The 13,261-nt window shown below is 38.3% G+C and overlaps 1 protein-coding gene across 2 annotated transcripts in view; it reads left to right on the top strand.

Moving 5' to 3' along the window:
* CDC123 (cell division cycle 123) overlaps positions 1-13,261 on the top strand; it is a 60,511-nt gene that overhangs the window by 12,935 nt on the left and 34,315 nt on the right. For both annotated transcript variants that reach the window (XM_081053220.1, XM_081053221.1), the window contains 2 exons: positions 3,029-3,124; positions 5,200-5,306. In XM_081053220.1, coding sequence (XP_080909346.1) covers positions 3,029-3,124; positions 5,200-5,306 — 203 coding nt within the window. The remainder of the gene's footprint in view (positions 1-3,028; positions 3,125-5,199; positions 5,307-13,261) is intronic.

Below are 13,261 nucleotides of genomic sequence, written 5' to 3'. Positions count from 1 at the left end.
GACAGGTACCTGGAGCCAGCTTGGCTCGGCTGGCCAAGTGATTGCAGCATCACAACAAAGAGCAAAAGGAATGGAGTTTGATCACTGACTAAACTTAGAATCCATGAAGCCATACTGACGGCATTAAATGATTCAATTAAATCAGTGGAGCAGAGGCGAAAGCCCTTCTTTATAGTAAAAAAGGAACCAACTAATAAATGTAGAAGAAATGATAGAATTAGAAATCACCATTTGGCAGCTATCACAGTAGTAATTGATGGAATAGATGTTAAAACTCATGGGTGAATATCTGATAAAAAAGAGGACACTTGAGTATTCTCAAAGTATCTCCACCAAAATTACTTATTAATTACAAAGGGAAGAATAGTAACTTCCCAGTGGAAAGACCTGGCAGCCACGTGATCACAGCTAACCTTGTCAGGATGGCAGACCTACATTGCCTGCTTCCTGATAGAATGCACCTCGGACACATCCCCTGCACGGGGACCCTGAAGGAGGAATCACCCAGCGAACTCTGTGCTTGGGAAGTTGTGCAGAATACCTGCCCTGTATGCTTCAGAACTGTCAGGGTCATGAAAGGTACATAACAACAGAAGCAGCAGTTACGCTAACATTTTAAAATGTATTTAATGACAGGCACACGTATCGTAATTGATATGTGTGATTACAGAAGGGTCACCCCATTTTGTACTGGTGTTGCCTGCGGTTGGGGAGAAGGAATAGGGACGAGAGCAAGGAGGCAAAGAGCTTCGTTCAGTTTCTTCCCTTAAGAAATGTAAAGGCTAGGTCAAATATGCCAAATTGTTGAATGCTTGGATTATGATTTTAAAAAGTGTTTAAAAGACACCCTTTCTGAATGGGTGTGGTGCAGGGGTGCGGTGGTGGGTAATTTCAAAAGACAGGTGAGTCTAGGTCATCGAAAGTCTGTATATGTGATTAAAGTGTGGATTTTATCCCACTTAGAATGGAACCTTTTCCCAAACAACTGAGGTGTTATGTAAATTTAAAATCCACTAGTTGAGCCAGGAGCTTAAAAGATTCCTATTAGTTAAATCTGTTAAAAGATAATTTTCAGACAGGAGGTAGAATCGTGACTCCCGTATAGATATAAAACTAACGCATTTTGAAGGTTTTATTTAATTCATGAGGGAACCAGGCAAATGTTACACCTGGTTCAAAGAGAATCAAAGAACAAAGAAAGACATTTATAGATTAGGAATATTGAAATGTATATGCAAATGAGACAAAACTGGTTTTTCCTCCCTCAACAGTGGGAAGACAACTGAATTTGAATTTTCACGGCCATATAAATAACTTTTCATTGTTATGCTTACCTGCAGTTTACCCAGTTGTAGAATAGCTACAGACCCAGCTAGAATCAGATAACCCAGGAGGGAGGGCTGTATGTAGACGATAGTCTTCCACTGAAGCACAGATTTTTCTTTAGAATGCGTCAACTTTTTGTAATTTAAATTAGAGTCCTTATTGGAGGATTTCTTCAAGTTCAGTAATTTGAGGGTTTAGGGAAACATTCACCTCTTTTAAAACGTAATACATAAATTTAAAGCAGTCCTTATATGTGAAGTTTTATGGGATAGCAAAATCAAATTGTTTTATCTTTGAAGATTGAATCCCTACATGTTGTAAAATTTGTGTAAGTGCCATTTAATTGAAATTACTGCTAATGCAGATCTTAGATAAGTGTTTTTGTGGATAGAGCTCTGGAGGAGCTAAATCAGCAACTTTGGGGGATTGTAAAGAAATGTTGGCTTAGCATAAATCATAATTCCTTTTGATGGGGAGAGGCGAATAGAAAATGAAGGACTCAAGGCTGTTACTCTAAATTGTTGGCATTTAATTTCGTATGTTTAAGCTGCGGAAGTCAGACAGAAGATAGATACAGCGGATAGGTACAGTTGTTTTGCTGTCAGACAACTGAAAGATGCTGTTAAGCAGTCTAGAGATTTTGTACATCCATAGAAAAAGGAAAGGGTGTCAGGCCTGCCATGATCTCTCATCATTACTCACTAGCCTTGTTGTTTAAAACTGCTGTCTGGTTTGTGGGATATATTTACCATTTTTTTATACGTAACGGTTTTTGGTCTGTTTCTCAGATTCTTGTCACAGTTTTGCCGCTGTCATAATTGGTTTAGATGTTTGGGATTAGCATGCACCATTTGATTTATTTATCTTTGCAGTGTGTAGTGTAGCTAATCTAGACCTATTCTGACTCCCCCGTCCCCCCCCCCCATGGAAGAACTTGTCATTACAGGACTTTTTCAGAATTTGCAGCTGCTCAGCAGGGGGCAGCAAATACAAAGGGATAATGTGACAGTAGAGAATACTTGTGTGTTGTCTCTCCTCTTCACGCCTCTTACTCCCCTTTTCTCTACTTTTTTCTCTACTTTTTCTCTGCTTTTCTCTGTTTGCTACAGTCATAGTGACAGGCTCGAGGCAGAGCATAATACTGAACACTTTTAAGTTCCTTCACAGCTGTATTTCTATTTCCTTCCTGATTGAAACGATACTTAGAATGTTTTGGTTCCTTGCTTATATGAAATATGCATTTTAAAATCAACCAAAAAGGAACGGTTTAACTTCACCAAGGTCCTATTTTTGAATTTTGTTTAGATTAAAACTTGTCTGGAAATAGCAGTGTGTAAATACAGTTAACCACATAATTTATTTCTCATTCTCATGAAGATTTGGGATATGTCCGAGAATTTTTTCCTGCAAATGCAAAGGCTTCTGGGCCTTTCAACGTGAGATGTTATTTCTGAGAGTTGGTGACATTCCATCTGTCTCTTTTCACTTAATAAATAAATACTCATTCCTTCCTCACGTCCCCAGATGCCTCGTGACATCTGTCTCTTTAGCTTTGTGGGTTTTAATTGTTTTGGAAAGGGACATTTGGGCACTTTTCCCCTTTAATACCCTAAATAGTTTAACCTTGAGATTTTGATTTTGGTTTCTGTATTTATTGTGATGATATTAACTTGCCCAAATATTTTCTTCTTTCTCTCTGTAGGCACCGGAATTTCCTGAGTTCACCACTAAAGTCCAAGAAGCTATCAATTCCCTGGGGGGCAGTGTATTTCCTAAGCTTAACTGGAGTGCCCCACGGGTAGGACACATTACTGAATCTCATTGTTTGCATATTAATTGCTTTGCTATTCCTTACATTTTATATTCCCATAGAGGGTCTAATTATATTCCTCATTCTAGGGAAAATGCTGGGACATTTATTTTTATTTTCTCCCCGTTATTTTATTTTCTGATTTTTCAGTACACTTTCCTGGCTCTGTAAAGTACCATCAATTTTGCCAAAAGTCAGTTCAACCTCTTGTGGTGCTGATCGTGCTAGAAAGCTAAGGAAATCCATACTTTGTCCTTTTCTATTCTTCAGGTGTTTAGTTTAACAGAAATTTTTCTTTTGTAAAGTAATAACTTAAAATATTGTAGGATCCAGAAATAGAGCAGTTTGAGAAATCAACTGATGCTTTTTCAAATTGTGTTTTATTATTTTAATGTTGCATTGGCAAGATTTTTTTAAAGTTACGATATGAAAAAATTCCTTTTTTTTAATCCAATGGAAAACAAATTTTATGTCAGCAAAGCTCATTGAAAGAATCAGACTTAATTGCATTTTCAAAAATCATCTCATTTGCTTATCTCTTGTTCTAAAATGAATGACAAATTGTACTTAATCTAATTTTTGTTTTTACTTATTGAAATTAGTTACACGTATACATAGTTTAAATTTTCAAAAGATCTGGAAGCTTGCTACAAAAATCAGCGGGTCCTGACACGTTTTGCTTCATCATTTCCCACTCTTCAGAGGTGTTCAAGTATTTTAGTATATTATCTTGTTATTCTTCAGTTTGAGGTATTTATTATTGACCTCTTACTCTAGAACAGAAAGATTCAGCTCTCTTTCATCTCCTGTCCTCACTACTATTTATTCTGTCCTCATTATAGTAATCTCAGACTTTTGATTCTGTTAGTAGTCAGTGTTTCTAACATTTAGGATTATGCAAACATTGTGTACACATCACATTGTGTACACATTGTGTACACATATGTACTACGATACTATGGTTACTTACATTTTCCTGTTCAACATTTTGTTTTCCCTGAAGTTAGTAATTGTCTCATTTATTCAGTTGCATGGTTTTCTGTGTGTATACTGTTGTTTCACTAGAGTTAAATCTGTGTGTTCAATATGCCATCTTTTTTTTTTTTCCCAATATGCCATCTTTAACCAGAAGTTCATCATCTTTGTCATTGGGAGAAATTATAAAAGAGTTACTCTAAAGAAGCTGTCGAAGCTTGTTTTTAGTTTATATGTGAGAAGTAATTTGAATCGGTCCTTACTACTGAATTGGGTTGAGGCTTTCCACTTAAGATGGGGAGATTATTTGTGGTTTTAAGTTATTCATTCATTTTTTTATTTATTGAGTGCCTACTATGTGCCAGTGCTTGCTTTCACGTAGCGTGGATAGTTGGATATTTTTTTTTTACAATCATAATTTTTTCAAAATTATATTACTGTTCTGTGTCTGATCTATCTATGGGAGGAGTATCTATTTTATCACTTTTAGGCATGTTCCACTGAGCTTTGTGCCTGCTGTGCCTGCCATTCTTATTTTTTATTTTTTTGGTTCATATGTATGAAACATTTACCATTTAAAATTGTGGTGGTTCAGAATATTTCAGCTCCTGTCCCAAATTTGATTAGACATGAGTCCTTATTGCTCCAGTCACAACAGTCAGGTGGCCCAGCCATCACTCCCCAGAAACAGGAAGAAAGGCAAGGACCTCCTTTTTCTTAGAGAATAGCTGATCAGGCTATTTCTTTACACCTTCATCTTCTAGCTGAAGCATCAGCGTGTCTGATGCCTCTTGATCCCCTGCTTTCATCATCAGTAAGCAAAACACAGGGCAGTTCTTGGGCCTGAGCTGAAAGGTGAAGACCTTAACATGTCAATGTTCGTAACTGAGTGTCAGCATGTAATGGTGATGCTAGTCATTGTTTCCAAGTATAATTAGACATTTGACAGTATAGCTGAAATTCTTACCTGATTTGTTTCTTTAAACCCTTGAAGTAATATGCATTATCGATTTTGTGTATAGGCCTGAGCATCATTCATGGCAACTAACTTGGACTATATAATAAGTAGCATGTGTTTTATTATTTAGGATGCGTACTGGATAGCAATGAATAGTTCTCTGAAATGTAAAACCCTCAGCGACATCTTTCTACTTTTCAAGAGTTCTGATTTCATCACCCGTGACTTCACCCAGCCGTAAGTGTGTCTCTTGTTCTCCCACGTCAGAAGTTTCTGTACTTGTGAGAGTTTTTCTACAGATGAAATTCCATTAGTTCTAGAACTATTGTAAACAACTGTTCCCTATAACAAGTCTATTTCATATTCTCAAATGACCTATTAAATATTAAAGCAAACCTTTTCTTTTTACAGTGAATGATACACAATGAGTTTCTCTAAATATCAAGGTCTTTCTGCATATCTGCCCATTAAATATTTTGGTAATTTTCTGCTTCTTATAAAACCAGTATGTGCTTATCAGAGAAAAACAAAATTAGGAACTATAGCTAAATAAAAACAGGAGATGTAAAAGCACCCATGATCTCACCAGAGTTGGTTTTATGTACTTGGAGAATTTTATCTATGCATAGAATATGTCTTTGACGATATTCCAATTTTTTTAAAACAAAAACAGGATCGTATAGTAAATATGGCCTAGTAGGCTATTTCTGCCTTTATAGCAAACATCTTTATGTGTTATTAAATGCTTAAATGCATCATTATTTTAAATCACCTTAATAGTATACCACTGGATAGTTACAGCATAATTTGTTTGACTAGTCCTCTATTCTTTTTTAAAAATTAAATTTACTGGGGTGACTGGTTAATAAAATTATATAGATTTCAAGTGTACAATTCTATAATATATCATCTATATTGCATTGTGTGTTCACAACTCAAAGTCAGATCTCCTTCTGTTACTATATATTTAATCCTCTTTACGCTCTCCTGCCTCTCCCCTTCCTCCTTACCCTCTAGTAACCACTGAACTGTTGTCTGTGTTTGAGTGTTTGTTTGTTTGTGGCTTTCAGTTTTATGTCCTACATTTGAGTGAAATCACATGGTTTTCCACTTTTTCTGTCTGACTTACTTCAATTAGCATGATAATCTGAAGATCCATCCGTGTTGTCGCAAATGGCACTATTTCATCTTTTCTTAAGGCCAACTAATATTCCATTGTATGTATCTACCACATCTTCTTTGTCCAATCATCTATCGAAAGACACTTTGATTGTTTTTATATCTTGGCCACCGTGAATAAAGCTGCAATGAACAAAGGAGTACATATATCTTTACAGATAAATGTTTTCAGATTTTTTTTGGTAGATACCCAGGAGAGGGATTGCTGGGTCATATGGTAATTCTATTCGTAATTTTTTGAGGAACCTCCACACTGCCTTCCATAGCGGCTGCACCAGTCTGCATTCCCACCAACAGTGTATGAGGGTTCCTTTTTCTCCACAGCTTCTCCAACACTTGTTCCTATTTGTCTTGTTGATGAAAGCCATTCTGACTGGGGTGAGGTAATATTTCACTGTGGTTTTGATTTGCATTTCCCAAATAGCTAGTGAAGTTGAACATTTTTTTCATATATCTGTTGGTTATTTGTATGTCTGTTCAGGTCCCTTGCCCATTTTTAATTGGATTGTTTGGTTTTTGGTTGTTGAGTTGTGTGAATTCCTTATATATTTTGGATATTAGCCCCTTATTGGAGACGTTGTTTACAAATATCTTCTCTTCTTAGATTGGTTTCTTTTGCTGTGCAGAAGCTTTTGAGTTTGATATAGTGCCATTATTTATTTTTGCTTTTACTTCCCTTGCCTTTGAGGTCATAAAATCTTCATAAAAATTCATAAAATCTTCTTGACGACCCAGTCCCACAAGTTTAATACCTATGCTTTCTTCTATGCAGTTTGTTGTTTCAGGTCTTATATATGGCCCTCTATTCTTACGTACAGTTCTGCAGTGGATATCCTTGAGTTAAATCTCTGTGCACTTTCCTAATCTTTCTTTAGGACAAATTTCTAGAAGGGGAATTGCTGTTTTCTTCCTTAGCCAGTTACTCTACCGCTAAAGGCCCCAACTCTGTTGTCCTCGTCGCAGGCAGAGAGCACACCTGCACTGGTGAGCTGTGGGGATGTCTTTATGCCTCTTTCCTTCTGTCATCAAATAGCAGTTGTTCTTCTAGATTTCTCGTCCTTTCCCATCTTAAACAAACCAGTATCACAGTTAAACCAATCTTTTTTTTTTTAAATTAAATTTATTTGGGTGACAATTGTTAGTAAATTTACATAGATTTCAGGTGTACAATTCTGTATTACATCATCTATAAATCCCATTGTGTGTTCACCACCCAGAGTCAGTTCTCCTTCCATCACCATATATTTGATCCCCCTTACCCTCATCACCCACCCCCCACCTCCTTACCCTCTGGTAACCACTAAATTATTGTCTGTGTCTATGAGTTTTTCTTTCTCATTTGTTTGTCTTCTTCTTTTGTTGTTTTTGGTTTATATACCACATATCAGTGAAATCATAGGGTTCTCTGCTTTTTCTGTCTGACTTATTTCGCTTAGCATTATACTCTCAAGATCCATACACGTTGTTACAAATGTTTCTATATCATCTTTTCTTACCGCCGAATAGTATTCCATTGTGTATATATACCACAACTTCTTTATCCATTCATCTATATAAGGACATTTTGGTTAGTTAAACCAATCTTTGAACTGACCTCTAAAATAAAGCATCTCACAAAATCTAGAAACTAAGCAGGTGAGCAGGGATGAAAATACTGTGTATTTATGCCACTTCTTCCCTGTCCATCCAGTTGAATTTGCCCTGCCCATTCACCCATTTCAGCCTCAGATCTGTTTTTGAAGAGGGGCCTGGCAGAAGAAGATAAATTCACTCCATGTGGGTCGTGCATCAACTCTTTTGCATTAGAGTTCTACAGCTTGGGCATGTGGTTTTATTATTATACTAATTAAAGAAAATGAAATTAAGTAATAATAAAAGAGTGTGGCTGTATTGCAAGTTTATTATAAAAGGATTTTACCTGTATTGGCATTTCTTGTTCATTTATAGAAAAAAAACTCCATATTGTTCTGACATTTAGTTGTCAACCTTTTACGGTTGTGTTGACACAGGTGTTATTAGGTGGTTGGTAGCCCTTGTTTTAGTAATAATGCAGTGGCATTTTCATTCCAGGAGATACCCTCTGATTAGAGGAAGTTGTGACTATCTTTTCTTTCATTATAAAGCCGCCTGGCATCTAATGCTTTAAAGAGTGAAGAGGCCTTGAACTATATTACATACAAAGTACTATTTACCTGTTAATTCATCCGATACGGATTTTTATGTACCTTTAATGTTAGTTGCAATGAATATGAGGCCATCTTTTACCCCCCAAAATAATTATAAATCACTTTTGATTCTCTGTGGCTGATGGTTTTCTAAATTGTCTTTGCAATTTAGTGATCTGCTGTCTCTCTTAGCCCCTCTCTCCTTTTATCGTACATGAGTTTAACCACAATTCCAGTGGAAGGTAGTTTTTTTTTGCATTTTGTAATTTTTGACTTTTGCATGAAGTTAAATCAGCAAGTGGATTTCAGGCCTTGGAATAGGAGTGTTTACCCACAGAGTACTATCCTTCTCATATAAATAATTGGGAATTGGCAGGAGCTGATGCCAAGCACTGAGTTTTTAGCCGGGCAGCACTATTATGCCACCCTTTTATGGAAATGTTTGTCAGTATTCAGTTGCATAACAGTTAACAAGTCTTATTGCTACATAAAAATCCTTATTCCTAGGACCTTTCATGGAAGGTGGACTTTTGTCACAGAGGCCTTTCGGGATCCCTTAAAGATTAAATTAAGAGTATAATTCTTTACGTTGGACAGGATTATATTAACGACCTAGCCTGACTCTTTCCTTCTGTCGGTTAGAAAATTGAGGCCTAAATCTGTTCAGTAATTTGTTCCCACAAGCTAGTTAGTAGAAACAAAACTAGAATATAATTTCAGTAGCATCATTCTAAATGTTCTCTGTGTTTTCAGTGAATAAAGTTATAAATTCCTCCTTTTCACAATGCTTCAAATTAAAATACAGAATAGAATAAAATGTGGAATATTATAATAGATAATTACATATATATGTAATTATGTAATATTATGAAAGTGATATAACGTTGATGCTATTTGGGGCATGCCTTGAAAAGAAACATGTTATAGTCGGGATTGCAATAGAAGGCCAACTAAAAATAGCTTACACGTAATAGAGTTTAAAAACAGTATTTAACAAGGAATCTGGAGATAGGCTGTTTCTAGGGTTAATTCAGAAGCTTGTCGGGACCCAGGTTCTTTCGGTCTTTCCCTGCTGTGACCCTTGGCTACTGGCTTGGCGTTTGGGTTTATCCTACTGGTTATAAGATTGCTGCTACAGTTCCAGGTATCGCATGGAGATATGACAATGTCTGAATTAAAAATAGGAGAGGTGGGTATATTTCCTCTCATTCTTCTCTGTATGTGCGCAAGTAAAGCATTCTGGAAGCTTCCCAGGAGACTCCCTGTCAGGCTTATTGGTCACATAGACAGTTACTTAGCCTCATCCAGGAGTTGGCAGAGGGAACAGAAATGCCATGATTGGTTTAGACCAGGGGCTCTCAAACTTCAGCACACATCAGAGTCATCTGGGGAGTTTGATAAAACTCAGATTGCTGGTCCCACCCCTGAGTTTCTGACTCAGTGGGCTGGGAGTGGGGCCCAAGAATGTAATTTCCAGCATGTCTGTAGGTCATCCTGCTTCTGCTGGGCCAGGCCCTCACCTTGAGGACTACTTAGATTAGTTAACACGGGCATCTCTGGGACTCTGGAGGGCACGTCAGAACACAAGTGCTTCCTTATATGAACAGTCACAATTCTGTTAGAAAGGATGAAGGTTGGGAATAGCAAGAGGGTAGGCCACCATACTACTTGCCGCCATTGTGATAGAATGGTAAGTATTGTCCCTCAAATGGTTACTGTACACAAGAAGCTTTCAAAAATGGAAGTCGAAATAAGACATATTTAACATACTCTGTGAGCATTATACTTGCTGAGTGAATTATTTGCCTAGATACAAACATTCTGTGTGGTTAGACTTATTGAGTCACAAGGTTGCTTTCATTAATTATTTTACTGATTGTCACTTTGGTAAAAGAAAGATCTGGTGTTCACTTAGCACTTAGAAGAAAGGGCTACGTGAGTGAAAAATTAATGTGTTAATTATTTCTCTGAGGGACTCGTAACTAACGAGATAGGTTTGACTAGAGGTCAGGAAATTTCACTTGTCTTGGTAATTTAAACTCAGTTATGTTCAACATAATTTTTGTACATTTTTTTCTCAAGATTATCATAAAACTAGTTATTAATCCTAAAATTCAGCAGCATACAGTTTCATGAGTAAAATTCTGTGTGTAAGTTGGACCTCACAGAACCTTTACCTTGTGATTTTTAAGGCCTATTTATTTAGACAGTTTTTCTGCTTTAAGTTGTTTTAATTTAAGATAACAAATTTTATCTTTTTGAAGAAAACGTCTATAAAAATTAGAATGAACACACCTAATCACTCTTTTTTAAAATTTAATTTTATTTTTCATTATTTTGTTTTTATTGTTTTTATTAGTTTCAGGTGTATAAAGCAACACAATAGACATTTAAACCCCTCATAAAGGGATAACCCACCCCGCCAAGCTACTACCTTACCCCTCTGACATCTAATATAGCTGTTACAATACCATCGACTATCTTCCCTATGTTGTACTCCACATCCCGTGACTATATAGACCTATAGATTTAGTTACAGTTGACATTCAATATTATTCTATTTCAGCTTTGGACACAGTCTATGACGTGATCCCCCGACAAGTGCAGTGTCCATCTGGCACCTTACATGATCTTTACATTGTTGATTATATTCCCCATACTGTATTAATTACCAATTTGTATTTCTTAATGCCTTCACCTTTTTCACCCTGCCCCCAACCCCATTCCCATCTATCATCCCGATAGATCTAGTACCTATCTGGCACCATACCTAGTTATTGCAGTGTTATTGACTATATTCCTTATGCTATAACCTACATCCCTGTGACTAGTGTGTAACAACTAATCTGTATTTCTTAATACATTCCTCTTTCACCTATCCTCAACCCCTCTTCCCCCTTAAAAAGGTCCCTCTAAAATTCCTTGTAGTAATTGTTTGGCGGTGATGAACTACTTCAGCTTTTTCTTGTCTGGGAAGCTCCTTATCTGTCCTTCAATTCTAAATGACAGCCTTGCTGGGTAGAGCAATCTTGGTTGTATGTCTTTGCTTTTTATCACTTGAAATATTTCCTGCCACTCCCTTCTTCCCTGCAAAGTTTCTGTTGAGAAATCAGATGACAGTTTTATGGGGGTTCCCTTGTAGGTAACTAACTGCTTTTCTCTTGCTTCTTTTAAGATTCTCTTTTTGTCTTTAACCTTTGACATTTTTATTATGATATGTCTTGGTGTGGGCCTCTTTGGCTTTATCTTGTTTGGGACTCTGCATTTCCTGGGTTTGTATGTCTGTTTACTTCACCAGGTTAGGGAAGTTTTCTGTCATTATTTCTTCAAACAGGTTTTCAATTCCTTGCTCTTCTTCTGGTACCCCTATAATGTGAATGTTGGTACTCTTGATATTGTCCTGAAGGTCCCTTAAACTCTCCTCAATTTTTTGGATTCTTTTTCTTCTGCTGTTCTGGTTGGGTGTTTTCTGCTACCTTCTCGCTGGTTGGATCCTCTGCTTCATCTAACCTACTGTTGATTCCCTGTAATATTTTGTTCGTTTCCATTATTGTATCCTTTATTTCTGAGTGGTTTTTTTCATGGTTTCCATCTCCATTTTTATGAGATCATTGAGCATTCTTATAACCAGTGTTTGGCACTCTGCGTCTGATAGATTGTTTATCTCTGTTTTGCTTAGTTCTTTTTCTGGAGCTTTGTTCTGTTCTTTCATTTGGGACATGTTTCTTTGTCTCCCTATTTTGGCTGCCTCCCTGTGTTTGTTTCTATGCATTAGGTAGGGCTGCTATGTCTTCCAGTCTTAGTAGAGTGGTCTTATGTAGTAAGTGTGCTGTGGGGCTCCGTGGCAGTCTTTCTGGTCACCTGAGCCACACGCTCCAGGTGTGTCCCTTAGTGGGCTGTGTGTGCCCTCCTCTTGTAGTTGAGCCTTGGTTGATAATTGCACATCAGTGGGAGGGACTGACCGTTGGGCTCACTGGTTGTGAGGACTGGCCTGACTGCAGTGGAAGAGTTGTGGTGCAGGGGCTGACCCTATGGAGCAGGATCTGCCTCAGCAGGGCTCTGGTGTGTCATTCTAGGAAGCAGCTGGGTGATGCTGCAGCTTGTTTTGAAGCTGGCCACTTGGGGGTGCCAGCCCCAGGACCACCTAGGAGGGGATCCGCTGTAGGTCAAGTTCACCCATAGTCCGTACCCCACCTGGGGCCCCCAGCGGGAGCCAGAAAGAAATTCATAGATATTTGCTGCACATGCTGTGCTTAGAAGCGCCTTGAGAGGCCAAGCCGCGAACAAGGCCGGCTGTCACTAGTGCCGGTTTAGGGCTGCTCACTGAGAGGTACAGGATATGCTCAAGCTGGATGCTGCTCATCTCGGTTTTGCGGACCTTTTAGAGACCCTAGGAAAGTGCAGCTTGAGCCACGGCAGATGGTCTGCACGAAAAAGCCACTGAAAGCAGCCTGCCTGTGCCCGAAAGTTGGGTGGGGCTGGCTCTGGAATCACCAGGACTGTGGTGAAAAAATTGCGAAGATTCAGAAATGGCGGCCACCTGTCTTCATGCCTGGAAGTGAGAAGGCTCAACAAAGAAACAAAGGCCTCTGCCAGCTACCCCATCCAGGAGAAAGCCACCTCTCCAGCCCCTGTCCCAAGCCAGACAACCCAACTCCCCACCATTTGTCCCTGCCGCCTTTCCAGCTGCTGCCCCAGCGCTGGAGCTCAGAGCAAGTGATTCCATTGGTTGGAAAGTCCTCATGCGGTCCCTTTAAGAGGGATGCCTGTTGAGTGCAGCCGCACTGTCTCACTCAGTCACAATCTGCACTGGTTTTTCACAACCAGAAATTACGGGGCTTCTCTCCC

This window comes from Rhinolophus hipposideros (genome assembly GCF_964194185.1).
Source record: "Rhinolophus hipposideros genome assembly, chromosome: 1".
NCBI classification, from domain to species: Eukaryota; Metazoa; Chordata; class Mammalia; order Chiroptera; family Rhinolophidae; genus Rhinolophus; species Rhinolophus hipposideros.
Note: the sequence above shows the minus strand (reverse complement) of the source record. Positions and strands in the feature narration are given on the sequence as shown.